We start from the raw sequence: 26,869 nt of genomic DNA on the forward strand, positions 1-26,869 counted from the left end.
TAAGTAAATGTCAGACATTTAAAAAAATCATTACTCTTGGAAGAATATGTGTCTATTTACCTACCTTTTCAATTAAAATGCCCAATTAATTAAGAAAATACACATTTTGTTCAATTGAAACCCCAAATTTCAAGTACTGAAGTAACCGGTCTGTATATTTTGTTTCCAAACTGCTTGATTCATGATAATTTTCGTGATGAAATTATGCTGAGGTATATATTTGACAGCTACTCAGTTTCTAAATATTTACTTGGAGATTAGGGAACCATTGAAATACATAAATTTTTTAAAAAACATAATGGTAACTTAATTGACAGCCCAGTATCATAGTTGACAAAAGTAACATAGTTGACTGGACATGACAAAGTAGGATGATGTATTTAACAAAAACAATCCTAAACTATATCAATTATTATATGTTAGCTAATCTTTTATTGCATTTAATCAAGACCTGTTGAATATTTCATGACATAAAGGAGAAAAGCGGGGATTAAAGTCCAAAACCTGACTTGAAATAACCTAACAAATCAATCGGGACTAAAGCGGTTCCATAAACGACAATTCAAGTTCACGCAATCTGACTAATGCCATCCAGGTTCAGTGAGTCAGGATAATGTGACGTACACGCTTATTCTGAAGCAGCCCTTAATGTCGATCATGGATCAGATCGATCCACCATAGCAAACAGCGAATATTTGTGCTGTTTAACGCATTTGAAACATTGTGTTTTCCTCAGTGCATAACTGATACGTCACAGGTATATTTTTTACATCTGTAAATGTCAGAAAGCCATATATGCAAATATATCCATTTAGCTGTCAGGAGTGGGCGAGGCTTATGCGAGGCATGCGCGCTACACAGACGGAGCAGGATAGAATAATAGTGCAGAATTCTGAATAAAATATACATTCTGCTAAAATATTTGTTGTTGGACATTAAATGTGACACATTGAATTTTAATTTCCTACATATAAGTGTATTTTTATGATAGCAGCAACTGTTAATCACTAGCTCAAATGAGTTAAATGTGTGTTCCTCTTATCAGTTAAAATGTACTCTGATTTCTATTATAAATTTACATTTTTAATTCAGTGATTTTAACTTTTGATTGTGTTTTTATACTTTAATGCTTTAAAGAGCCATTTTAGATTGTAATGTTTTAATGTTCTAATAACCATAAAAGGTACAGCTGTCATAAATTCAGAGAGAAAGGCTGCATGGCTAGAAACTTCTGATCAACTGCATGCACGAGTAGCAACTATGTTAAAATGTCATTCGCCTACATTTTGGGCACAATACATTAAATACAGTTGGTTGTAGCCTATTTTTTATTTATTTGATTATTTAAGGTGTATTTTCTGTATACTTTTATTTTTGGACCGATAATAAATTAAACTGACTGTCCCCCGGTTTCACAGACAAGGCTTAAGCCTAGTCCTAGACTAAATTGTAAGTCTGAGCTGTTTCAACTGAAATAAACTTGCATTGACTGATCATAAAATATATCAGTGCCTTTGTTTTGTCTCAAGATGCACCCCAGTAATGTTTTTTTTTTCTAAGAATGTTTATAAAAATGACTTAAATGTCCTAATTGAACTATAGCCTAATCCTGGCTTAGTCTAAACCCTGTCTGTGAAACCGGGCCTGTATGTGAGAGAGTCAGTGGTAATATCGATGCGTTCCTATTGGTCAGAGTTAGAGGAGCTCAGCTTAGCCTGACAGTTAGCCTGCTCCGGACCAGGTTAGTTTGCCAGCATAAGTTACCACAGTGACTGAGCTTGAGCTATGGTAATTTTGCTTTCAGAAACCAAATCAAGTGAAAATAAGTCAGAATTACTGAAATAAGCCTGGCTTATTTGGTAAACTTGTTTTATGGAACAGGCCCCAGGTGCCAGAAAGTAGAAATCCTGTCCAGCAGCTGTTCCAACCATCACTAACCAGCTCCTCTACCAGGTAGATGAGCTCGTTAGTGAAAACACCTGTTCTAGATGTAGAGGCAGATCCAAAAACATGGCAGGATTTTTACTTTCTGGCACCTGGACTATACACGTCTGGTGTCTATATGTGTGTGTGCTTGACCGTGTGCTTGTGCCACGTGTTTGTTAGCGTGTGTGTGTGTGCGCGCATGTCCTTAGCCATGAAGATATGATTTGGCAATATCTTCCCACACATCTCTTTTTATTTCAACATGACGTGCTGTCACGTGCTGTGGGGCAGGAATCAACCTGTTCTGTTCTGTTTGAGGTTCTTTCTACATAACCTTCTAACCTTCCTGGTTTTGGAACTGGTTGTTCCTCGCTGTCAGGACTCAGTGGTGGGGTAACAATAGCAGAATTCTGTTTCTTTCTGCGTCTGCTCTGTTCCTGGGCTCTTCTCCAGGCCTTTCTCTTTGCACGTTTTTCCCTCTCACTCTGTTCAGATATGGGCTTATAGTATGCACCTTGCTCCCTCTTTTCTCTCCATTTCTGCCGGCCTTTTGCCAAGTATGCCTCCTTTTTGCAGGATCAGCATCTCGCCGTGCACGGTAACGGCGCTGCTTTTCTGCAGCAGATAATCGTGGCATTTGCCTGAAAACAAGTTTACTTTTATAATATTTATTGCAAAGTATTTTATAGTTACTGTACAATTAGAATATTAAATGAACTCCTGAAAACTATAAGAACATGTCATGAATGTCAACTATGTTACTCTTGGTCAACTAAGTTACCTTTGCAGAGTAACATAGGTGACTGGTAACCTAGTTGACATTTTTGCTGTTTTTAGGGATAAAATCAAAATGGTTGCCTAGCACCAGACACCACATGGCATTTTACGGAGAGGTTCTTCTAAATATTATATGTACAACTGAGTAAAATTGAAATTCAAAGTTATTTATGAATTCATTGTAGTAACATTGTTGACATATGATAAGTACACATTTGCCCCAAGCACTACTTTAGGTGAAATAACTGAAAATGTGGAGGGAGAACATACCTTGGAGTCTTGCTAGTTTTCTCTTCAGGAGGAAATGACATCATGTGGAGCAGGTCATGTGATTTGGAAAACACACTCTTCCTTGAGGGGTGTATTTGCTATGGGTAACTTAGATGACAGCGACTTCTCGGACACATATTCAATTTGTCAATTTCTATTGAAAATGTGACATATTGCCCAAAAAGACACATTGTTCACAATTACCTCAACTTAATGTAAATAATATAATTAAAACTGTTTTTGAATAAGTTTTTAAAATGTCTTTTTAGGTAATGAGATTGTGGTTGTAATTAATTTCGGACGGTTATTTAGTTGACATTTTAGGGATATCTAGTCAATTTTTATAAATAAATGATTATTTCCATAATAATTAACTATGGAATTTGTAAAGACAAGATCATGAAGAACACTGAAGACTTTTAAAATTTTATTTTAATAAGCATGTTTGCGAGATAAATCTCATGGACATGAAAACTCCCTCAATTATATATTGACCCACTTAATAATCCACGATGATCACATTACACAAAACTGAAATTGCACGTCAAAATAACACATTGTCAATATTTTTTGAGACCCCCCAAAATTTCACAAATCACATTTTCAGGGGAGTCCATGTCTTATTAAGGGAAGCCGAGCTCCCCCTAGCTCCCCCGTAGTTCGCACCATGGCTCCCAGGTCTGCCTGATTTGCCCTCGAGGCCTTCCCTGTGTCCCCGTCCTGCACCAGCCTCCAGGGCACCCACCCGGTGGTCATCCGGGAGGGGGGTGATCTGTCACATGTATGTTCCCTTTTAGTTCCTATTTTTCCTTATTTGGTTTAGTTCCTGTTCTCATTATTAGTTAATCATCGTTCTTTCTGTCCACCTGTTATGTTTCGTTATCTCATTTATCTCCCTCCATTTAAGCCCTGTGTTCTCCGGAGTTTCTTTGTCTCGGTTTATGTTGTTTTAATGGTCTCAGTGTGTTGATGTTCATTAAAAGTATCTCCATGTTTAATTCCTCTTTGTGCATGCTCATGACAACCACGACCGCGTGACAAAACTTTACTCAAATGTATTTATGTTTTATGGTGGGCTTACAGAATGGTATTCTTCTATTGCGCAGTTATTAAACCCTTTGGAATGAGGATTTGTGAAAGATGAGTGGATTTTCTCTGAACCCCTCTAACCAAAACCAAAAAGAACTGAAGAAAACAAGTGATTCTCTGTCTCTTTCAGCACTTACTTATCTCTCTTTTGTCTCTCTTTAATCTCCAGGTGTTACTCTCTCACCTGTCGAGCCCTAGGTGTGTGTGTGTGTGACTCACCGTTAGCAATGGCGACCAGTGGCAGAAAAGAGCCATGTTTACCGTAAAATTATGAGTCACAAATAGAGGTGCTCACCTGCTTAACCAGACTGACTCACAAAGAAAACACACACACACACACACACACACACACACACACACACACACAGCTGCTTTCTCACCTCAAACACACCTCCATCAGAGGAAACAATAAGCAAGTATTCCTGTAACTCAAACAAGGTGCTAGCAATGCTGAATGTAATATAATGTAAAATGTAACAATCAGCCTCTATTGATGAGTTACACTCACACATTCACACTGAAAAAGTTCTTTGTCTGTAAAGTCAGTTGTATAAATAATAATAAAGAAATTAAAAGAATTGTTCAATAAAATGCATTAAGAATGCCGTGAAAACACAATGTGAATTTGATTGAGCCTCACAGGAAACACATAATGAATAATGAAAATAATTTATTGGCTGTGTCTGATAATTTAAATTGAAAAGACATTTTGATAGTAATAATAAAAATTGTGACAATACAGTAAAAATGAAATGACCGATTTCGATCAACACAAACAGAGCACAGAAACACGTTCACTCAGCAGGACTCACACACACTGATCTTACTGTCTATATGAGTATTTATAATACATTTATTCTGACATGTTATTTCACTGACAGAAGTTCAGCTGCAGTATTAATGTCATGAAGAGACTCATATAACAGGGGTCAGCAAGCTGTGGCACACAGAGGGATAATCACTGGGGAAAACTGCATACTGATCTATATTTTGAGGTAATCATTCCTCATAGTTACACAGCCTGTTAGGATGTATAAATACTACTAAAGTGTGAGAATTAACCTGCGCTAGTCTTCAGATGCGAATCATTTGTGTGACCGCTGTGTATACGAGTCGCTTCAGATCAATGCGGTCTAACAGCGCTCGTCGGTGTCAAAGTGACTGAGATGGCCAATCAAAGTAGGCAGGTTTTACTGCTCTCAGAAGCAGAATGCAAATTCCAGGATGAGGCATCAGTATAACGTTAAAAGAAAGTGAGGTAAGCTGGAAGTTGTTTTATGATAGAAATGTTAAGTAACCGATAGCTATATCCAGTGATACAAACTACTCAACTTTTTGCCTCAATTATGGCCATTTTGAGAGAGAGAGAGAGAGAGATTAAAGTTGCGTGAGTGAATTACCTGCATCTGTGTCTCTCTCTACAAACAATGAAGCTGAGTTTAGTTGCTTCAAAAACAGCAATTTTACCCTCCTCTCTGCTGAGAAATATAATGTACCGTTTCTGAGCTCCTGAATGTTTCTGTGTGTGCGTAGCGCTATCTCCGATCTCTGTCAATTTATGAAAAAATGGTTCAGGAACTGTTTGTATAATAATCAAATATAGATACAGCATGCATTTAAAAAAAAAAAAACTATTGGCACAGTGGTCAACCGGAAAAATGTTAAAAATGGCACTTCTTGCCCAAAAGGTTGCCGACCCCTGCTCTATAACGTCACACTGTTAATTATTTATCATGCAGCTCAAAGCACTATGGGTACACCAGTGGCGGCTGGTGAAAAATATTGTAGGTGGGGCTGTTTGTGCGGGGGGTCTGGTGGCTCCTCCCCCAGAAAAATGTTAATTTCATAGATGTGATTTCCTGCATTCTGGTGCATTTTAGGCCACCCATGTCCCTTGCTTATATCAATAAAATAACTCAAACCAGTCAATACCAATGGTCTAAAAAGACAATATTATTTGAACTGCCATGTAGAAATCAACAGTTTCACAGGTAATGATAATGAACAAGTTGCATGTTTATTATGCTCCGTGTCCAGATAGAAAAAGTGCAAACGCATAACGATAAATTATTATAGGAAATACAACAATCTAGTTCTTTAATCAATCCCCAGCTGTAGACTACATATCTTTAAAGTTCACTGTAGACAAATTGGATAATGGATAACAGTCTGTGTTGATACTAGAGAAAGAGAGAAGGCTCTCAAAGAAAGGCTGGGACAACATTCTTGAAGAACACCAAGTATGAGAAGAAAAATTCTTTTAACATTTTAACTAGTATGAAACACAGTAATCCAGCTCAGAACTTCGAAACAAAAAAAGCGAAGCAAACATACAGTTACATTCCTATTGAGATCACTATTTTAATGGCAAATGTGTGTGACACGTGGTGTGTGACTGTGAGTGAGAGAGAGAGACTGAGTGAGTAAGAGAATGACAGCATAAAAATGAATACGCTATATTCACTCAAAATTGTGGCAACAGATTACAAGCAATATTATTAAATACATTTAACAAATTAGAATTGAGTAATAATTAATCTAATTAATTCCTTAAAAGTTAACCATTTAAAATGAGTAAAATTTACAAAAAATGTTTTTAAACAAAAATATCTGAATTAAGAATTCTTTCTTTTTTTTATTTACATTAATGCTACTCGACGTCGCCGGCGCTGCCATACTGCACTCGCTCTCCTCTGAGGTAATGTCCCGCGCAGCAGGTGCACTGCTCTAATCTTAGTACTACGGGCGATATTTTCAGATGATTGGCAAAATATAAACTTTTTTGCATAGCAACAGGGGAACCATTGGCTTAAATTCCAGCACTGTAGGGCTGAGCGAACTGGCGCCCAGGGAAGACAGCCTATTGGCTACTACTACACCAACATGAAGTGAATGCAAATATCATTCTGGAGAGTTCTAAACACATTCTAGAGTAAAACCATTAATAGCATGTCATTAACACGGATCATTTTTCAAAATGAGAGATTATTAAAAACTTCTTATTATTAAATAAATAAATAAATAAAAATAAAAACTGGCAGGGAGGTCGGCGCCCCAGCGCCCTCTATGGGCGAGCCGCTGCTCGGGTACACTGAAAAAAATTACTTGTAGGATTTACTTAAAAATCTTCGTAACAATTTGCACAAACACGTTTTAAGTAAATTTTTACTGCTACTGCTCTGTACAATCTACTTACTACTGAACTTAACATTTATATATATATAAAAAAGTACACATTACACCATTATATATAATTCCACAAATAGGAATAAGTAAAATCTACATACCTAAGTTTAGTCAATTTAACAAAGAAAATAAGTAACTTCAGCTTGGCCAGTAAAAGTTTGAGTTTGAGTTTAGTCAAAGCTTACTTGGCAATAATTAGATTTGACTTAAAGCTGCAGTCCGTAACTTTTACCTCTGTGTCGCCCTCTATGTTTGAAAAGCTGGAATTGCAGTTTCTTGCGGAATTATCTTCGGTGCGTGAGGCTGTGATGCGCTGATGAATCTAATGTTTTGAGGTGAATGTATAGTTGTCAATCACCGCACCGGTCTGGATATTTACTGTACTTCGCAATCACAGATTCTACCCTATGTCTTGGAATATATGACCCAAATAAGAATTTTCACCGTATATTGCCATCTGAACAAGTCTGCCACGCTTGTTCTGCCCAACTGAGGAAAAAGCATTACAATAAATCACACTACCAATGGTGATTAAATCTAAAGATCAGTTAGCTCATATCACATCTAACTGTGCAAAGTATTATCCTTGTTACGCCTGTTTCACACATACTCCGTTCGAGTGCGGTTGCGGTCCGGCAGTGTGTTCCAGGAGCAGTGCAGCGATCATTTCCGCACCGAGTCTACTTTTGCTGTACTGCATGCGCTGAATTAAAGTGACACTGCTTTGTTCGCAGTAAAAATGAACATGGATTGACATGGAAATGTGGTAATTTTACTATAAATAGATATAATTAAAGTCTACTGTGTTTCACAGGCTTTTTGGCTAGGTTTAAAACAAATAAAAGTGCACTTTTAGATAAACAAGGCAACATATGCACTTGTCCCAAGGTAGAAAAACAAAGTTCTTTCAGACCCGCAAGACTGTTTGTAATAAAGATTTAAATGTAAAAGGCACGAGAGCAGACTGTTTCTGTCAGTTGTATGTTTTAATTTAAACTATTTGTGAAAAGTAGGCTATATGCTGTGTTTAAATGTGTTTCCACTTGCTTGAGCAACTTAATATACAAATCTAGAAGCCAAATGCATTTAATACGTTTTTTTTTTTTATATATATATATATATATATATATTAATTGAATTTAAACGTGAATGTCTATGAAAAATTGTGTAACTGAGGATCACAATGCTGAAAAACACTTTCAGGAAAGGCTAACAGCGTTTGGATTTGAAATCAAAATAATGGATAAATGTTGTGTTTGTAAACAGCTGCTGATCAGGAGCGGACTGCAAACGCATCCTGTGTGAAAGCACAATGAGTCCGTGCTGCTTCTGCACCGCATACGGACTGCAGACGGAGCATGTGTGAAACAGCCGTTATACTTTGTTCTCAAATTATTAATGTTAACAACATTAGCATTGCTTGACTATGAGTATAGTGTGTATTAGCGTGTAGATTTCAATTTCTGTACAGTCTAATATCTAATTGTCATACCATTTGAATTTCATATTAAGAAATTAATCCAAAAAGCAAATTAATCTTCCTTCAAACTGGTTCTATTTAAAATACAATAACTTGTATAATCCCACATAATTTAATTTCATTCACATGTGTTTCATAAACACATAATCCTTTCTGGATTAAAATCCGCCATCAAAATGATAAATTGAATTATTCTAGCTGCTGTGAGTAAAGGCTATAAATGATCCACCACCTGAAGGATCCTCACGTGCGATAGCCTACTAGCCGGGAAAACGTCTTTATGTTTACAGACGTGATGTAATGACGCAGTGCCATGCTCGAATTTCGCAGAAACCCACCCGTACCACTCAAATCAGAAAACATTATTATAAAATAACCGTTGTGAATCGGGCTTAAGTAAGGTGATAGTTTTGAACACTGGCTGTTTATGAATTTTCTCAAATATTGATTTCGGATCATTTTTAACCAAAAAAAGTTATAGATTGCAGCTTTAATATAGCACCTAATTAAGCCATAATAGATGTCATGTAGACACCATATCTATATAATTAGTAAATCAGCACTCATCTGAACACAGAGACTTTAATACTTGGTGCACAATACACAATGACAGTAAAATAAAATTCTGTGGTTCGTTTTTGAATATGAATATGAAAATTGAATATCATTAGAAGAATGGCATCTACGCTAATATTAGTCTGTTTTATTCTTATTCCGAGGTCACTATAGCCACCCAGATCCAGTCCGTATCCAGCTCAGATGGTGGATCAGCACCTAGAGACGACCTCTACAGCCCTGAATGTCAGCGGAGACCAGGGCAACTACATGCCCCCCAGAGACGGATCCCCAGTGAAGACCTCGTCTTCATCGGCCATCGGGACAAGACCACGGGAACCAGATGAGCCCTCTGCACAATCTGACTTTGTTGCAGCCTAGAACTAAACTGCTGGTTCCGTTTGAGGAGAACACAATATTTCGACACACTACTTCCCTGTTTAATACTGTAAAGCTGCTTTGACACCATTTGTAAAAAGCCCTATTTAAATAATGGTGACTCGACTTAAACATGAATGTCATTTTAAGTAGATGTAACAAAATCACAAGTTACTAAACCTAACAACAAAATCAATGATAAAACAGTATAAATACAGCTGGAAAACAACAACAAAAAAATCAAACTTATCAATTATTCATGCCCCAATGCATAACGGTAACACCAGTATCAGAAAAGTAGAGTAGGTTTTACTTAATTTTATAGCATTTATATTTACGCTTTAACTTCTACAAGCTTGAATTGAGTACCAAAATAGAATTTTGTTTTTTAAATTATTGCCTGAACTACCTTTTTCATGTATAAATTATATTTGTTTTTCTGTAGTATTTACTTCCACAGAATCATTTTTATCAGTGTAGAATCTCTCATCAGTCTATTCTGATTCATCAACACAGTTTCACTGATGATCCAACACAAACATAAAACCCAGGATAGAGCGGCTGAGTGAATGTGGTCTGGATTGAGTAGATGAGGCTCATTTTGTTAGAGATGCTGAAGAAGGACAGAGTTCCTTCACTATGATCCACAAACACTCCTATTCTCCTGCTGATGGACTTTACAGGGAGATCAGTCTTTAAGCTATTGTGCCAGAATGAGTATCTGGAGGGACAGCAGTACAAACTCCAGGACTGATCATTATTTCCAAACCTACACTCATCACCCCGTCCCTTCCTGCTGATGCTCTTATATGATACTGATATATACACACCAAAATCATCTCCACTCCAGTCCAGCTCCCAGTAACAGGGTCCACACACACTCTCTCTACACAACACCTGCCACCACTCATCAAATCTGTCTGGATGATCAGGATACGACTGGACTTTGTCAGTGTTAGAAATCACTCTGTTGTTCTCAGACAGACGGAGGCGTTTATTCACTGTGTTCAGATCCAGAGTGAGCTGATGGGAATCTGATGGAGATAAAACACATCAGAATCAGGAATTATGAATCTGTTTGATCTTTTCATGTAGATGAACTCTTCATGTTCAGTGTATCATCAGTGTCTCTGTACAGATGACCAGATATCTGTGCTAATCATCATTTACATCATTTATAAAACTCTTCTTTCTCCTTCTACAGGAAGAACATGAACACACTCAGTGAGTTTTTCTGCTTGTTTTCTTACTGACTTACATTGTAGGAAGTCCTTCCTGTCCCAGAGATCAATGTTGGTGAATGTGACTGTGGAAATCAACAGACATGAACAGTGTGATTCTCATGATCCTGCATCCATTCCTAACACATTTCTAATATGATGTTCTCCATGATATGAAATGATGATGGACTGGTTTCTGACAGCAGATGAATCTGCAGGACTTTACCTCTGTCTGAGATCTTCTTGAGCTCCTTTTTGCAGAAATTCTCCCGATTGTCTCTCAGCTGATGGACAGATTCTCTCAGAGCATCAGAAGAGATGAGAGAACTGAAGAGATAATTTCCGTCTGTAGATTCAGGAGGTGCTGAGAGAGACTGGAAACTCTACAGAAAACAGAAATCAAAAATCATCAGCTCCACACTTCACCCAATAATCTGCACCAACATCAGATTTGTGTGGCTCTTGTTGACTTGACTAATCTTTAGTAACTCTAGTAACCTCAATCCAGCACTTTCACAGCATCAGCTTCATTCTTCTCATATTCATTAGAATCAGAATCAGAATGAGCTTTATTGGCCAGGTATGTTTACACATACAAGGAGTTTGTAATAGCGACAGAAGCTACACAGTGCATCAGAATGACAGCGTCAGGACAGGACACAGATAATAAAATAATAATATACAAATATACAAATAGGCAATGTACAAAATAGCAAAAACACAATATATAATATAGACAATTATGTGTGTACAGGTCTGATATGTGCAAATTTGAAAGGAAAAATAAATATGTGTGGTGATAATTAAATAACGTATAATAGTGTTGTGTGTTCCATGTTTAATGTCAAGTGTTCATGAGATGGATTGCTTGAGGGAAGAAACCTTTCCTGTGTCTGGTCGTTCTGGTGCTCAGTGCTCTGTAGCGTCGACTAGAGGTCTTCTTGGGTCCTAAAATCCGTACCTGACCCGAATCGACCCAAATAATTTCTTACACGAAGCCGACGTGCATAAATAATTATTTTTAAAATATAAACCGGACCCGGGACAGACCCAATGAAATTAGAGTCTGACCCGACCCAACCACATTTGTTTTCTAACCCGACTAGACCCGAACATAAATGGCATTGACGTGTGCACAGCCTGCAGCCCCACATCGGTCCGGAAAAATCCTGGAGTCAGTTTATTCAGTTCAAATTCAGTTTATTTACTTATTTATTAGCCTATTACTTTATATTTTTGCCTGCCTGATGGATACATGTAATTTCTGACTTTGGCTTTCAATTGTAGGCTAACCAGTGAATTTGAAATATAAACGTGATCGTTTCATAAAAATTAAATCGATAGGTAAATAAATAATGTTTTTTTCTGCAACGTTATTTACCTCATCTTTGATGAAGGGCTTCTGCACACAAAAAAGAAAAGCCTTGCATTGGCACGCAGCGTAATGAAGTGGATTTCCTGATGGATATATAAGATGGATTTCTGAGGTTAACACGTTCCTTTTTTATGTGCGTTTCTCAAAAATTAACTTAACATGAACACATACGTAGGCTATGCATCCAGGAAAGTCGGGTCTAATCGGGTCCATTTGGGAAAAGCACATTTATTTTAATTACCCGAGACCCGAGGCTGCTAATACCGAACCCGACCCGTGTCCGAGGCACTCGTAGAAGTTTTGGACCCGAACCCAGACGATAACAGTTCAAAGAGGGAGTGTGCTGGATGTGAGGGGTCCAGAGTGATTCTGCCAGCCATTTGCTCACTCTGGATGAGTACAGTTCTCTGAGAGTAGGGAGACTTGTACCAATGATTCGCTCAGCAATCCGGACTACCCTCTATAGTCTTCTGAGGTCAGATTTGGTAGCTGAGCTGAACCAGACAGTTATTGACGTGCAGAGGACGGATTCAATGATGGTGGAGTAGAACTGTTTCAGCAGCTCCTGTGGCAGGTTGAATTTCCTCAGCTGGCGAAGGAAGTACAACCTCTGCCTTTTTTACAATGGACTCAATGTGATTGTCCCACTTCAGGTCCTGAGAGATGGTGCTGCCCAGGAATCTGAATGACTCCACTGCAGTCACAGTGCTGTTCATGATGGTGAGTGGGGGGAGTGCAGGGGGGTTTCTCCTGAAGTCCACTATCATCTCCACAGTTTTGAGCACGTTAAGCTCCAGGTTGTAAAGACTGCACCAGACAGCCAGCTCCTTAACCTCCTGTCTGTAAGCAGACTCGTCACCGTCCTGGATCAGGCCGATCAGTGTGGTGTCGTCTGCAAACTTCTGGAGCTTGACAGAGGGGTCTTTAGATGTGTAGTCATTGGTGTACAGGGAGAAGAGCAGTGGGGAGAGAACGCAGCCCTGAGGAGCTCCAGCGCTGATTGTATGAGTGCTGGATGAGAACTTTCCCAGCCTCATTAGCTGCTGCTTGTCTGTCAGGAAGCTGGTGATCCACTGACAGACGGAGGTGGGCACAGAAGTCTACAAACATGATCCTCACATAAGTCCCTGGTCTGTCCAGATGTTGTAGGATGAAGCACAGTCCCATGTTGACTGCATCATCCACAGACCTGTTTGCTCTGTAGGCAAACTGCAGGGGGTTCAGTAAAGGTCCAGTGGTGTTCTTCAAATAAGCCAAAACCAGTCTTTCAAATGATTTCATGGCCACAGACGTTAGAGCCACAGGTCTGTAGTCATTTAGTCCTATAATTTTGGATTCCTTTGGGATGGGGATGATGGTGGAGCATTTGAAGCATGAGGGGACTTCACACAGCTCCAGTGATCTGTTGAAGGTCTGTGTGAAGATGGGGCCAGCTGGTCAGCACAGGTTTTTAGGCAGGCTGGTGACACACCATCTGGGACTGGTGCTTTCCTTCTTTTGTTCTTTCTGAAGACCTGGTGCACGTCGACTTCACTTATCTGCAGTGCAGATGTGGGGGAGAGGGGGGTTGCAGGAGGTGTGAATGGTGTTTTTTCAAACCTGCAATAGAACTCATTCAGATCGTCTGCCGGTTGTTGATTCTCCAGAATGCTGGGGGGTGGTGTCTTGTATCTGGTGATGTCTTTCATACCTTTCCACACTGAAGCAGAATCACTGGAAGAGAATTTGTTCCTTAGCTTGCCAGAATAATTCCTCTTTGCACCTCTGATCTCCTTTTCCAGTGTGTATTTGGCCTGTTTATACAAGAATTTATACCCCTTTCTCTAAGCATCTTCTTTGGCCTGACAGAGCTGTCTGAGTTTTGCAGTTAACCATGGTTTGTCGTTGTTGTAAGATAGATGAGTCCTGGTAGGAATGCACATATCCTCACAGAAACTGATATATGATGTTACAGTCTCTGTGAGCTTGTCCAGATCATTTGCCGCAGCTTCGAAAACAGTCCAATCAGTAAGGTCGAAACTTGTAGACAGGCTTGTAAAACCTGTTTGTAAAACATTAGTCCATCTTTTAACAGTTCTTAATACAGGTTTAGCAGATTTAAGTTTCTGCCTGTAGGTCGATATAAGATGAACCAAACAGTGATCAGAGAGCCCCAAAGCTGCCCGTGGGATAGAGTGATATGCGTCCTTTATCGCTGTGTAACAGTGATCCAATATATTACTGTCTCTGGTGGGACATGTGATGTGCTGTCTGTAATTTTGCCGTTCACGGGAGAGATTTGCTTTATTAAAGTCCCAGAGAATGATTAAAACAGAGTTTGGGTGTTGTTGTTCTGTTTCTGTGATCAGATCAGCGAGTTTCTGTAAAGCTGAGCTCACGTGCGCTTGCGGAGGAATGTAGACACTCACGAGAATTAACGAACAAAACTGCCTCGGCGAATAGAATGGCTTGCAGTTAATGAAGAGCGTTTCTAGATCAGAACAGCATATCTTCTTTAACACAGTTACATCTGTACACCACCTTTCATTGATGTAAAAGTACATCCCGCCGCCGCACAATTTCCCCATTGATACAGTGCCGTGGTAGGATCTGATCGCCTGGAAGTTCGGCAGATGGAGCATCGTTGTCCGGTATGGCATCGTTCAGCCAGGTTTCCGTGAAACAGAGCAGCAGAGTTTGAAAATCCTTATTTGTCCAGGAGAGCAGAAGGAGTTTGTCCATTTTGTTGGGTAGAGAGTGGAGATTCCCTAGATGGATGCTAGGCAACGGCATTCTAAATCCACACTGACGAAGCTTCACGAGCGTGCCGGCTTGCTTCCCCCTTCTGCGCATCCTGAAGCGTCTAAACAGCACCGCTGCTCCGCCAACTACAATGTCCAGCAAAACATCTGAATAATCGAAATCCGGTAAAAGATTTTGTGGTGTGTTCTGCCAAATGTTCAGCAGTTCATGCCTGGTAAAACTGATCGTGTTTGAGAAACAAAAAAGAGGAAAAACTAACAAAAACAGTACAAACACGGAAAAGCTAAGCACTGAAGCTGCCATGTGCTGCACAATCTTAGATCATTATATCACATTAGAGCTACAGATTCTAGTATTCCCCACTTAAACTCTATGTGAACTTTCTTTTATCAGGTTTGAGGATCATCTGATCCAATTTTGATGAACTTTACTGTACTATCGAGTTCACTGATTTCACCATGACGTAATAAATCAAAAGGAAAAATGAGGTAAAAAGCTGAATTGTTAGTGAAGTTTTGAACTCTTGGTGGCGCTAGTGGTGTTTGACAGCAGAATATATCTTCCAGAAGAAAGAGCTCAGAGAAATGATTCCTAAGAGATTAGGAATTTCCAGAGAAGATGATCAGATGAGAGTCTGACTGATGATTGTATAATAAGACACTCATGAAATGTTTCTCTGTGAGTCTCCTGTCACAGCAGGATCTGCTCAGGCCCACTATAGCCGTGTTTCCACTGTCGGGCCAAAAGCGGGCGTGCTAGTGTGTACCAGGGCCAGTCGCATTTCCACGGCCACTTCCGGGGCTTGATCGTGTCTCGTCTGTGCTTCCTTGGGGCCAATGGCCAGGGTTTTTTTTGCCAACTGGGGATAGAGGAGTGGTTATGAACAAAGGCGGAATTTCTCCGTGTCTGGAGAGCGTCAGCTCCGCGTATAATTTCATAAAATTAACAGCTATAACACCACTATTAAAAGCCTTTTAAAATTATTTTATCTCAAAACTTACTTTCAGACAGTAGCGAGTGTTTGAAATAACTTCTGTTTTAGATCCGATGTGGATTATGATCACCACAAGGCAGAAATATTTATAAGTGATGCACGCTAGCCATTAACGTTACCACAGTAAACATGGTAAATATGACCATCCTCTCAAGACTTTGGCTCCACGTATGTCAAAAAAATATATAATAATGTTTTTTGTTCAGGAGCTCCCTCTGCTACTCAGGTCGTAAAAAATAAAGAAATTATCATTCTTTCTAAATGTGATGTATACTGTGACTACAAATAAACAGAAACAGACTCATATAATAAGTAAGGTGTGTCCTCTTTCTTTTGTGAAATAACGGACTCATTTTCAATCCTGATAAATTAATTAATTATGATCAATGTTTCACTTATTATTGTACAACATCAATGCTTTTGGATTTAAATCTTTAACAAAATATGCAAACAAAAGTCAGCTCTTATGTTCGTTTTGTGATCGCACTAGTTCCAGTGACTTATTTCTTATTAGTTTTCTGATGACTTCTCTTTGTTGGGGAAATGATGGGGTTGCGTGACGTTGTTCCAGAGAGGTGTGTAAAGGGCGGGTTTTAGTGAAGAGCAGCGGAGCTTCTGGCCCGATGGTGGAAACACCTCATGATTTTGGGCTCGGTGCTACAGGTCCGAGTCTATTAGCCCCGCCCGGCCTGTTTAAAGCACTGACTCACACTGGCCCAACAGTGGAAAAGCGACTTATGATCCTGTTCTTCTAGATCTGTGTTACCTGCAGGAACTGGATGTGATCCTGTGTGTGTGAAAGCTGCTCCAGCTTAGCGTCTCTCCTCCTCAGATCATTGATCTCCTGCTTCAGTCGCTCCAGTCGTCCTTCAGCTCGACTCACTGCTTGCTTTTCCTTATCTCTGATCAGCCGTATCAGCTCAGAGCGGCGTCTCTCAATGGAGCGGATGAGCTCAGTAAAGATCCTCTCACTGTCCTCCACTGCTGTCTGTGCAGAGCGCTGTTAGGACACACAGTGATTCAGGCTTCAGTGAGTCTGAACTGAGACGGAGACAAACTTCTCTTCTTCTCCAGACTCACCTTATGAGACGCCACAGCCTCTCTCAGCTGCTGGAGATCTTTCTCTCTCTGCTGGATTCTCTGCTGGAGCATCTTCTGTGTCTCCTTCAGCTGGTGCTGGAGGACAAACAGATGATAGTGAATGTCACAGAAAACTACTGGCACTAAATCATCATGTGAACAGATGAATCCAGTAAAAGTGGAGCTGATAACTATAGGTTCAAACGCCAGAAGTGAGGATCGATCATTTACCACCATCATACATGAATTAACATGAAGATTAATGCTTGTTTCACAACTGACACAGACATAGAGCTTCACACTGACAGTGTTTCTGTGTAATTAAGCTCTGGGTCTACACAGAAAATAAACATACTATTGGATCACTACACTGAGTAATGACTTGATCTCTAGTTTTAAATACCTGTTTCTCTGTCCTCTGGTCTGCAGCTGATACAGTTTCATGGTTTTTATGTTCATCCATCGTGCACAGTGCACATATACATTTCTGGTCAGTGCAACAGAAAACCTCAAGGATCTTCTCATGTTTCTGGTAGATCATCCCCTGCAGTCGTCCAGTGGCTTTAGTCAATTTGTGTCTCTTTCCTTTAAACCGACTCTCATGTTGTTCGAGGTGATTCTGACAGTAAGAGTTCAGACACATCAGACAGGACTTAACGGCTTTGTATTTTCTTCCAGTACAGACGTCACACTGCACATCTCCAGCTCCAGCGTCACAATCAGCAGAAAGTTTGGTCTTCTTCAGTTTCTTTACTATTTTAGCCAAGATGGTTTTTCTAGCTAAAGCAGGTCTTGGACTGAAGGTCTGTCTGCACCGAGGGCAGCTGTAGACTCTCATCTGATCCTCCTGATCCCAGAAGCCTGTAATACAGCTCTTACAGTAACTGTGTCCACAGGGAATGGCCACTGGATCCTTCAGGAGATCCAGACACACTGCACACAAGAACTCATCCTGAGAAACTCTGGGTTCTGCCATTTTTCTGCGTGAATACAGAGACACAAACACACAACAGCTCAACTACACTTCAGCTTATCTTTCCCTGAACTCAACTGATTCCTGTTTCCTGCTTCTGTGTTCGAGTAATGAGAGTAAAACAGGTGTGTCTGTGCGACTGTAAAGCAGCTTCCTCATTCCTGCTCCTGTAGTCACACACACACACACACACACACACACACACACGTACTGACAGTGTTGAAGAAGAAGCGCAAATCATCACAGTGCTTTGCTTCCCATCTGGCACCGAACCCAACCATGGATCTCAGATGAATGCTTGGACCCGGTCGAAGAGCGGAAACAGATGAAACATCAACTTCAAGCACCATTGAACTAAATCGAGAAGTCAGACACTGGATGAAAGCTGAACGAGGCATAATGCAGCAGCCGATCTCGAAGATGAAGCGTTGAGGCAAGAATACAAGGTTCTCTATCAAACTCTCAAGAGGCTGAGTGGACAGTCCAAGTTGACCAATGACAACATCAAGAAAATGGATGGTTCCTTCCACCGTACAATCACTGAAGAATGGAAACTGGCTTGGGCCGCGTAGTGACCAAAGCAATCAAGGCTGGTGGAGAAGTTGCACAATGTTCCTCGTCCTCATGAAGCTAATCGGGTGATCAGAACAAATCCTTTCAACCTGGAAGAAAGCTGTGATCATGCCCATCTTCAAGAAAGGTGACAGCTAAAGTGAAGTGAAGTGACATACGGCCAAGTATGGTGACCCATACTCAGAATTCGTGCTCTGCATTTAACCCATCCAACGTGCACACACACAGCAGTGAACACACACACACACACACACACACAGTAGTGAACACACACCCGGAGCAGTGGGCAGCCATTTATGCTGCGGCGGCCGGGGAGCAGTTGGGGCTTCGGTGTCTTGCTCAAGGGCACCTCAGTCGTGGTATTGAGGGTGGAGAGAGAGCGCTGGACATTCACTCCCCCCACCTACAATCCCTGCCGGCCCGAGACTCGAACCCGCAACCTTTGGATTACGAGTCCGACTCTCTAACCATTAGGCCACAACTCACGACAGCTCTGGAGCAAGCCGGATTTCATCCTCTTTGAGGCTATTGCATCCAGATCTTCTCTATTCGCCAGCAGATGGAGGAGAGAATCCATTGCACCAAGCACATGGTCATAGTCTTCATTGACTTCAAATCTCAAAAACACAATTAAATATGAAATTGTGTAGTAGATACACTGAAATATAGAAACTGAAAATCACTTTTTTACAGTGTTTGTTAACGTTCCTAGTCGAGATGAAGAATTATGTTTTCTTCTCTGAAGGTTAAAGAAAGTAGATAATTAACAGTCTGAGATGTGATCTGTGTGAATTTGTACAGAGTTGCTCAGCATCATCTTTAACTGCTGAGATTATGTTGCAGGAGTTTGTGTCAGAATCTGAGGAAACCTGGCTGAGCTTTCATTGGCTGATCTGATACTACAGTGATGTTAAAAATGAGTCATAGAGAGTAAATAAAGCACCTGAGGCTCGTTCATGAACACATTCACTCTCTCTCTCTCCATTCATGAGCGTTATCAGCATTTAGGGATATAAATCTGTGTCTTTTTTTCTCTATGGTTCTTTCCTCGACAGCACATGCCTCTCAGATCATGTGTGAGATCATATTCAGTCTCATCTCAGATTAGCTGGAGCTCAAAGCGCAGAACTCACATCCAACACCTGCACCATCAGCACTGGTGTTCCTCGGGACACCAGTCATCTGTCTCATCCAGGAGAAGAGGTTGAGCAGCTGTCTGTCTGGTGCAGTCACAACAACCTGGAGCTGAACACACTCAAAGCTGTGGAGATGATAGTGGACTTTAGGAGAAACACCATAGCACTCCCCCTTCTCACCATCATGAACAGCAATGTGGCAGCAGTGGAGTCATTCAGGGCCCTGGGCAGCGCCATCTCTCAGGACCTGAAGTGTGAAATTCACATTGACTCTGTTGTGAAAAAGGCTCAGCAGAGGTTGTACTGTCTTCGTCAACTGAAAACCTGCCACAGGTGCAGATGACACAGTTTTACTCAGCTGTTATTGAGTCAGTTCTGTGCTCTTCTATAACTATCTGGTTTGAGTCAGCCAGCAAATCAGATATAAGAAGACTGCAATGGAGTGTCAGGACAGCTGAGAGGATAATTGGTGTGCACCTGCCCAACCTTCAGAACTTGTACAACTCCAGAGTGAAGAAACGGGCAGGTAACATCATCACAGATCACCCTCTCATCCCGGCCACAACCTGTTTGCAATTCTCTCCTCAGGCTGACCTATAGATCTCTGAGCACTACAACATCTAGGCATAAAAACAGATTCCCCCCATGAGATCTCCAGCTTAAACAGATAACAAATATTATTATCTGTTTTCTGTAATTCTTTGGCCTGTAAGCCAACTTCCCTTATGATCATTCCTGCATAAGAACACAAAGCTGCTTAGACAAAATCTGCATTGTTAATAAAGGTGAACTAACACTGTATAAATAAAGGTGAACTAAATGAACATGCATGGATAAATCAGTTCATATTGTGATGCTTGAGTTAATTATAATGTGTACTTGTGCTTTCTGAATGAGAACATGGTCAGTCTTGTGCAAAATTAGGTCATTTATGTGTAGAGTTTTGCAGAAAACTTTGAGCAAATTGGAACTTGTGTGAAAACATGAGAAATGTGTCCAAAGTTTTGAGAAAAGTGTCTTTGTTTCAAGAACTAAATGAATGGTTTGGGAAATTGGGCCAAATTAATCCATTATAGTGTGTTAGAAATCAAGAAAAACTGAAATACAAATTAACAAGGTGTAACTTAAAAATAAAAATGAATTCTCAGGTTAACAGTTAAATGTATAACAATAACAGCGGCTCATGACGCTGGAAGACAGAAGAACACAAAACACTGAAAAGGGCTGGAACTCTATAAAGTGCATAATGAAAATTATTTATTGACCGTGTGTGATCATTTGAACTGAAAAGTAATTTTGATAGTTATAATAAAAATTGTGACACTACAACAAAAACTATATGACTGATTTTGAGAAAAGCACAGAAACACATGGTCACTCAGCAGGACTCACACACACTGATCGTACTGTCTATATGAGGATTTATTACACACATTTATTCTAACATGTTATTGACAGAAGTTCAGCTACAGTAATAATGTCATGAAGACGAAAGAAGAGACTCTATAACATATCACTGTTACTGATTGTTCATGCAGCTCGAAACATTATGGGTAGAATCTCTCATCAGTCTATTCTGATTCATCAACACAGTTTCACTGTTAATCCATAATCAAAAATATTAAACCTAAACCCTAGAGGGTCTGAGTGAATGTGGTCTGGACTGTGTGGATGAGGCTCATTGTGTCAGAGACGCTGTAGAAGGACAGAGTTCCTGCTCTGTGATCCACAAACACTCCTATTCTACTGATGATGGACTTCACAGGGAGAACAGTCTGTATCTTCTTGTGTTTGAATGAGTATCTGGAGCGAGAGCAGAACAAACTCCAGGACTGATCATTAGATCCAAACACTCATAACACTTCCTGCTGATGCTCTTATATGACACTGATATACACACACCAATCCCACTCCACTCAATCTGCCAGTAACAGCGTACACACACACTCTCTCTACACAACACCTGAAGATTAAATCCATCAAATCTGTCTGGATGATCAGGATACGACTGGACTTTGTCAGTGTTAATAATCACTCTGTTGTTCTCAGACAGACGGAGGCGTTTATTCACTGTGTTCAGATCCAGAGTGAGCTGATGGGAATCTGATGGAGATAAAACACATCAGAATCAGGAATTATGAATCTGTTTGATCTTTTCATTTAGCTGAACTCTTCATGTTCAGTGTATCATCAGTGTCTCAGTACAGATGACCAGATATCTGTGCTAATCATCATTTACATCATTTATAAAACTCTTCTTTCTCCTTCTACAGGAAGAACATGAACACACTCAGTGAGTTTTTCTGCTTGTTTTCTTACTGACTTACATTGTAGGAAGTCCTTCCTGTCCCAGAGATCAATGTTGGTGAATGTGACTGTGGAAATCAACAGACATAAACAGTGTGATTCTCATGATCCTGCATCCATTCCTAAGACAAGGGACATGGAATGACAGACCCATGGACTTTATTTACAAGTGACAGGTGAGAGCTTTATTATTTGATGAGTATTGTATCATGCACATTGTTATGGAGGTGTAGGTGGTGTGTTGATAATACTGTGGTGCGGTGTGTGGATGTCCAGGGTACAGTTTTGCTGCTTTGGGTGCGTCGTCATTGTAGAGTGATGTTAATGTGCATGGCAGATTACTTTTACTGATCCATGTAGGGAAATTTACTCTGCATTTAACCCACACTAATCTAGCCTACTGTTGAAATTGTTGATCAGCCGTCATTGTTGTTGAGAGCCTGTGTGCGGCATAATATGTGCATTATATGCATATAGCTACATTAGCTGTAACAGAGATGTGTACTGACTGAAACCCCACGGTATGCCACTGTATATATATATATATACACACACATACAGTATCTCAAAGAAGTGAGTACACCCCTCACATTTTTGTAAATATTTTAGTATATCTTTTCATGAGACAACACTGCAGAAATGACACTTTGCTACAATGTAAAGTAGTGAGTGTACGGCTTGTATAACAGTGTAAATTTGCTGTCCCCTCAAAATAACTCAACACACAGATATTTATGTCTAAACCGATGGCAACAAAAGTGAGTACACTCCTAAGTGAAAATGTCCAAATTGGGCGCAAAGTGTCAATATTTTGTGTGGCCACCGTTATTTGCCAGCACTGCCTTAACCCTCTTGGGCATGGAGTTCACCAGATCTTCACAGGTTGCCACTGGAGTCCTCTTCCACTCCTCCATGATGACATCACAGAGCTGGTGGATGTTAGAGACCTTGCGCTCCTCCACCGAAAACTCTCTGTTTTGGATCAGGGCCTATTACCATCGCCCCGTGGACGGAGAGTGTCCAGCCCAGATCCAGAACCAGCCCGCCATCCAATCCCTCCGCCATTCCCCAGTCAAGCCTGTCAGCCACCGCTGACTCCAGCCCGCCGCTGTCTAAGGCTCACTCATGTCCAGCTCCCCTTCGTCTCCTGTGTCCCCGTCCTGCACCAGCCTCCAGGGCACCCACCCGGTGGTCATACGGGAGTGGGGTGATCTGTCACATGTATGTTCCCGTTTAGTTCCTATTTTTCCTTATTTGGTTTAGTTCCTGTTCTCATTATTAGTTAATCAACTACAGTTGCTTCTGTCCACCTGTTGTTTCGTTATCTCATTTATCTCCCTCCATTTAAGCCCTTTGTTCTCCTGAGTTTCTTTGTCTCGGTTTATGTTGTTTTAATGGTCTCAGTGTGTTGATGTTCATTAAATGTATCTCCATGTTTAATTCCTCTTTGTGCATGCTCATTACAACCACGACCGCGTGACAAAACTTTACTCAAATGTATTTATGTTTTATGGTGGGCTTACAGAATGGTATTCTTCTATTGCGCAGTTATTAAACCCTTTGGAATGAGGATTTGTGAAAGATGAGTGGATTTTCTCTGAACCCCTCTAACCAAAACCAAAAAGAACTGAAGAAAACAAGTGATTCTCTGTCTCTTTCAGCACTTACTTATCTCTCTTTTGTCTCTCTTTAATCTCCAGGTGTTACTCTCTCACCTGTCGAGCCCTAGGTGTGTGTGTGTGTGTGTGTGACTCACCGTTAGCAATGGCGACCAGTGGCAGAAAAGAGCCATGTTTACCGTAAAATTATGAGTCACAAATAGAGGCGCTCACCTGCTTAACCAGACTGACACACACACACATATACACACACACACACACACACACACACGCACACACACACACACACACAGCTGCTTTCTCACCTCAAACACACCTCCATCAGAGGAAACAATAAGCAAGTATTCCTGTAACTCAAACAAGGTGCTAGCAATGCTGAATGTAATATAATGTAAAATGTAACAATCAGCCTCTATTGATGAGTTACACTCACACATTCACACTGAAAAAGTTCTTTGTCTGTAAAGTCAGTTGTATAAATAATAATAATAATAAAAAATAAATGAAAAGAATTGCTCAATAAAATGCATTAAGAATGCCATGAAAACACAACGTGAATTTGATTGAGCCTCAGAGTAAATACAATTTACTGTGCAGATGTTTCTGTTTAATATAATACTCAGTCTCAGCAACATCATATGAAGACTGTCAGCTGAAGATGCCAATAGATCACAAATGCTCATCTGAAGAGAATAAAGCACAGAGAACCAGAAACCACACAATCTCAAGAGTTACACATGCTGTTAGGGATGATATTTTTACACACGCTCATTTTAAAACAGTGTCTGAAGTGAAAGTTTCTCTGCTGATGTCAGATCTGAGAGAGGAATGTGTTCATATACTGTACAGTGAATTTATGCAACATCACAGTCTAGAAATCAGCACGGCGACCCCAGCTAACAGGAATCATTCTCAGAATTCTCTGAAACCCATAAGACCTTCGTCCATCTTCAGAACACAAATTAAGATATTTTTGATGAAATCTGAGAGCTTTCTGACCCTCTATAGACAGCAAGGGTCCTACCACGATCAGGGCACAGAACAATTTATGAAGCTACGAGAATACCTGATCGTGGTAGGACCCTTGGTGTCTATAGAGGGTCAGAAAGCTCTCAGATTTCATCAAAAATATCTTAATTTGTGTTCTGAAGATGAACGAAGGTCTTACGGGTTTGGAACGACATGAGAGTGGGTAATTAATGACAGAATGTTTATTTATGGGTGAACTATTCCTTTAGTTATATTGTGTACTTTTGTATTCTGAATTCGAACATGGTCAAACCTGTGCAAAATGAGGGCATTTTTGTGTGTAGTTTTACAGAAAACATTGAGCAAATTGGAATGTGTGTGAAAATAGGTGAAATCTATTAAAAGTTTTGAGAAATGTGTCTTCATTTCAAGAAATGAATGAATGGTTTGGGAAACTGGGCATATGAATCAGTTATAGTGTGTTAGCAATCAAGAAAAACTGTAACACAAATTATTAACAAGCTGTAACCTAAAAATCTAAATGAATTTTGAGATTAACAGCTAAGTGTATGACAATTTCTGGCAATATTGTTGATTAGATATTTGAACTGAACTGAGCTGGACAATAATGTCACTGAATCAGTGATGAACTGACTTTAACTGAAAACTGAGTGTTTACTACTGTCCTATTGCATTATCAACACACAATATTCCTGTTTAACACTGTAAAGCTGCTTTGACACAATCTGTATTGTAAAAAGCATTGTATAAATAATGATGACTTAAAAACAGCAGCTCACGACGCCAGAAGACAGAACAACACAAAACACTGAAAACAGCCGGAGCTCCATAAGGTAAAAAAAAAAAAGAAATTAAAAGAATTGTTCAATAAAATGAAAACACAATGTGAATTTGATTGAGCCTCACAGGAAACACATAATGAATAATGAAAATAATTTATTGGCTGTGTCTGATAATTTAAATTGAAAAGACATTTTGATAGTAATAATAAAAATTGTGACAATACAGTAAAAATGAAATGACCGATTTCGATCAACACAAACAGAGCACAGAAACACGTTCACTCAGCAGGACTCACACACACTGATCTTACTGTCTATATGAGTATTTATAATACATTTATTCTGACATGTTATTTCACTGACAGAAGTTCAGCTGCAGTATTAATGTCATGAAGAGACTCATATAACAGGGGTCAGCAAGCTGTGGCACACAGAGGGATAATCACTGGGGAAAACTGCATACTGATCTATATTTTGAGGTAATCATTCCTCATAGTTACACAGCCTGTTAGGATGTATAAATACTATTAAAGTGTGAGAATTAACCTGCGCTAGTCTTCAGATGCGAATCATTTGTGTGACCGCTGTGTATACGAGTCGCTTCAGATCAATGCGGTCTAACAGCGCTCGTCAGTGTCAAAGTGACTGAGATGGCCAATCAAAGTAGGCAGGTTTTACTGCTCTCAGAAGCAGAATACAAATTCCAGGATGAGGCATCAGCTTAACGTTGAAAGAAAGTGAGGTAAGCTGGAAGTTGTTTTATGATAGAAATGTTAAGTAACCGATAGCTATATCCAGTGATACAAACTACTCAACTTTTTGCCTCAAATATGGCCATTTTGAGAGAGAGAGAGATTAAAGTTGCGTGAGTGAATTACCTGCATCTGTGTCTCTCTCTACAAACAATGAAGCTGAGTTTAGTTGCTTCAAAAACAGCAATTTTACCCTCCTCTCTGCTGAGAATTAACTATTTATCATGCAGCTCAAAGCATTATGGGTACACTGAAAAAATTACTTGTAGGATTTACTTAAAAATCTTCGTAACAATTTGCACAAACACATTTTAAGTAAATTTTTACTGCTACTGCTCTGTACAGTCTACTTACTACTGAACTTAACATTTATATATATATATAAACATTAAATATACACATTACACCATTATATATAATTCCACGAATAGGAATAAGTAAAATCTACAAACCTAAGTTTAGTCAATTTAACAAAGAAAATAAGTAACTTCAGCTTGGCCAGTAAAAGTTTGAGTTTGAGTTTAGTCAAAGCTTACTTGGCAATAATTAGATTTGACTTAAAGCTGCAGTCCGTAACTTTTACCTCTGTGTCGCCCTCTATGTTTGAAAAGCTGGAATTGCAGTTTCTTGCGGAATTATCTTCGGTGCGTGAGGCTGTGATGCGC

At 39.8% G+C, this 26,869-nt stretch overlaps 1 protein-coding gene across 1 annotated transcript; it reads right to left on the bottom strand.

Moving 5' to 3' along the window:
• Positions 1-9,292: 9,292 nt before the first annotated feature.
• LOC306853055 (tripartite motif-containing protein 16-like) lies at positions 9,293-18,149 on the bottom strand. Its single transcript, XM_079390225.1, has 6 exons — positions 17,476-18,149; positions 17,073-17,168; positions 16,759-16,992; positions 11,108-11,264; positions 10,920-10,967; positions 9,293-10,695 (listed from the first exon to the last, which is right to left on the bottom strand). The coding sequence occupies exons 1-6, from the start codon at positions 18,046-18,048 to the stop codon at positions 10,169-10,171; spliced, it is 1,635 nt and encodes a 544-aa protein (XP_079246351.1). The 5' UTR covers positions 18,049-18,149; the 3' UTR covers positions 9,293-10,168.
• Positions 18,150-26,869: the final 8,720 nt, after the last annotated feature.

Source organism: Barbus barbus (assembly GCF_936440315.1).
Source record: "Barbus barbus genome assembly, chromosome: 33".
Classification (NCBI taxonomy): Eukaryota; Metazoa; Chordata; class Actinopteri; order Cypriniformes; family Cyprinidae; genus Barbus; species Barbus barbus.

Excerpts from the sequence above, each read along its gene's own strand:
- LOC306853055 (XM_079390225.1), bottom strand. The coding sequence starts at position 18,048 with ATGGCAGAACCCAGAGTTTCTCAGGATGAGTTCTTGTGTGCAGTGTGT. Across the intron at positions 16,993-17,072 it reads AGGCTGTGGCGTCTCATAAG|CGCTCTGCACAGACAGCAGT; the intron begins GTGAGTCTGGAG and ends GTGTCCTAACAG. Across the intron at positions 10,696-10,919 it reads CAGGAAGGACTTCCTACAAT|ATTCCCATCAGCTCACTCTG; the intron begins GTAAGTCAGTAA and ends TATCTCCATCAG.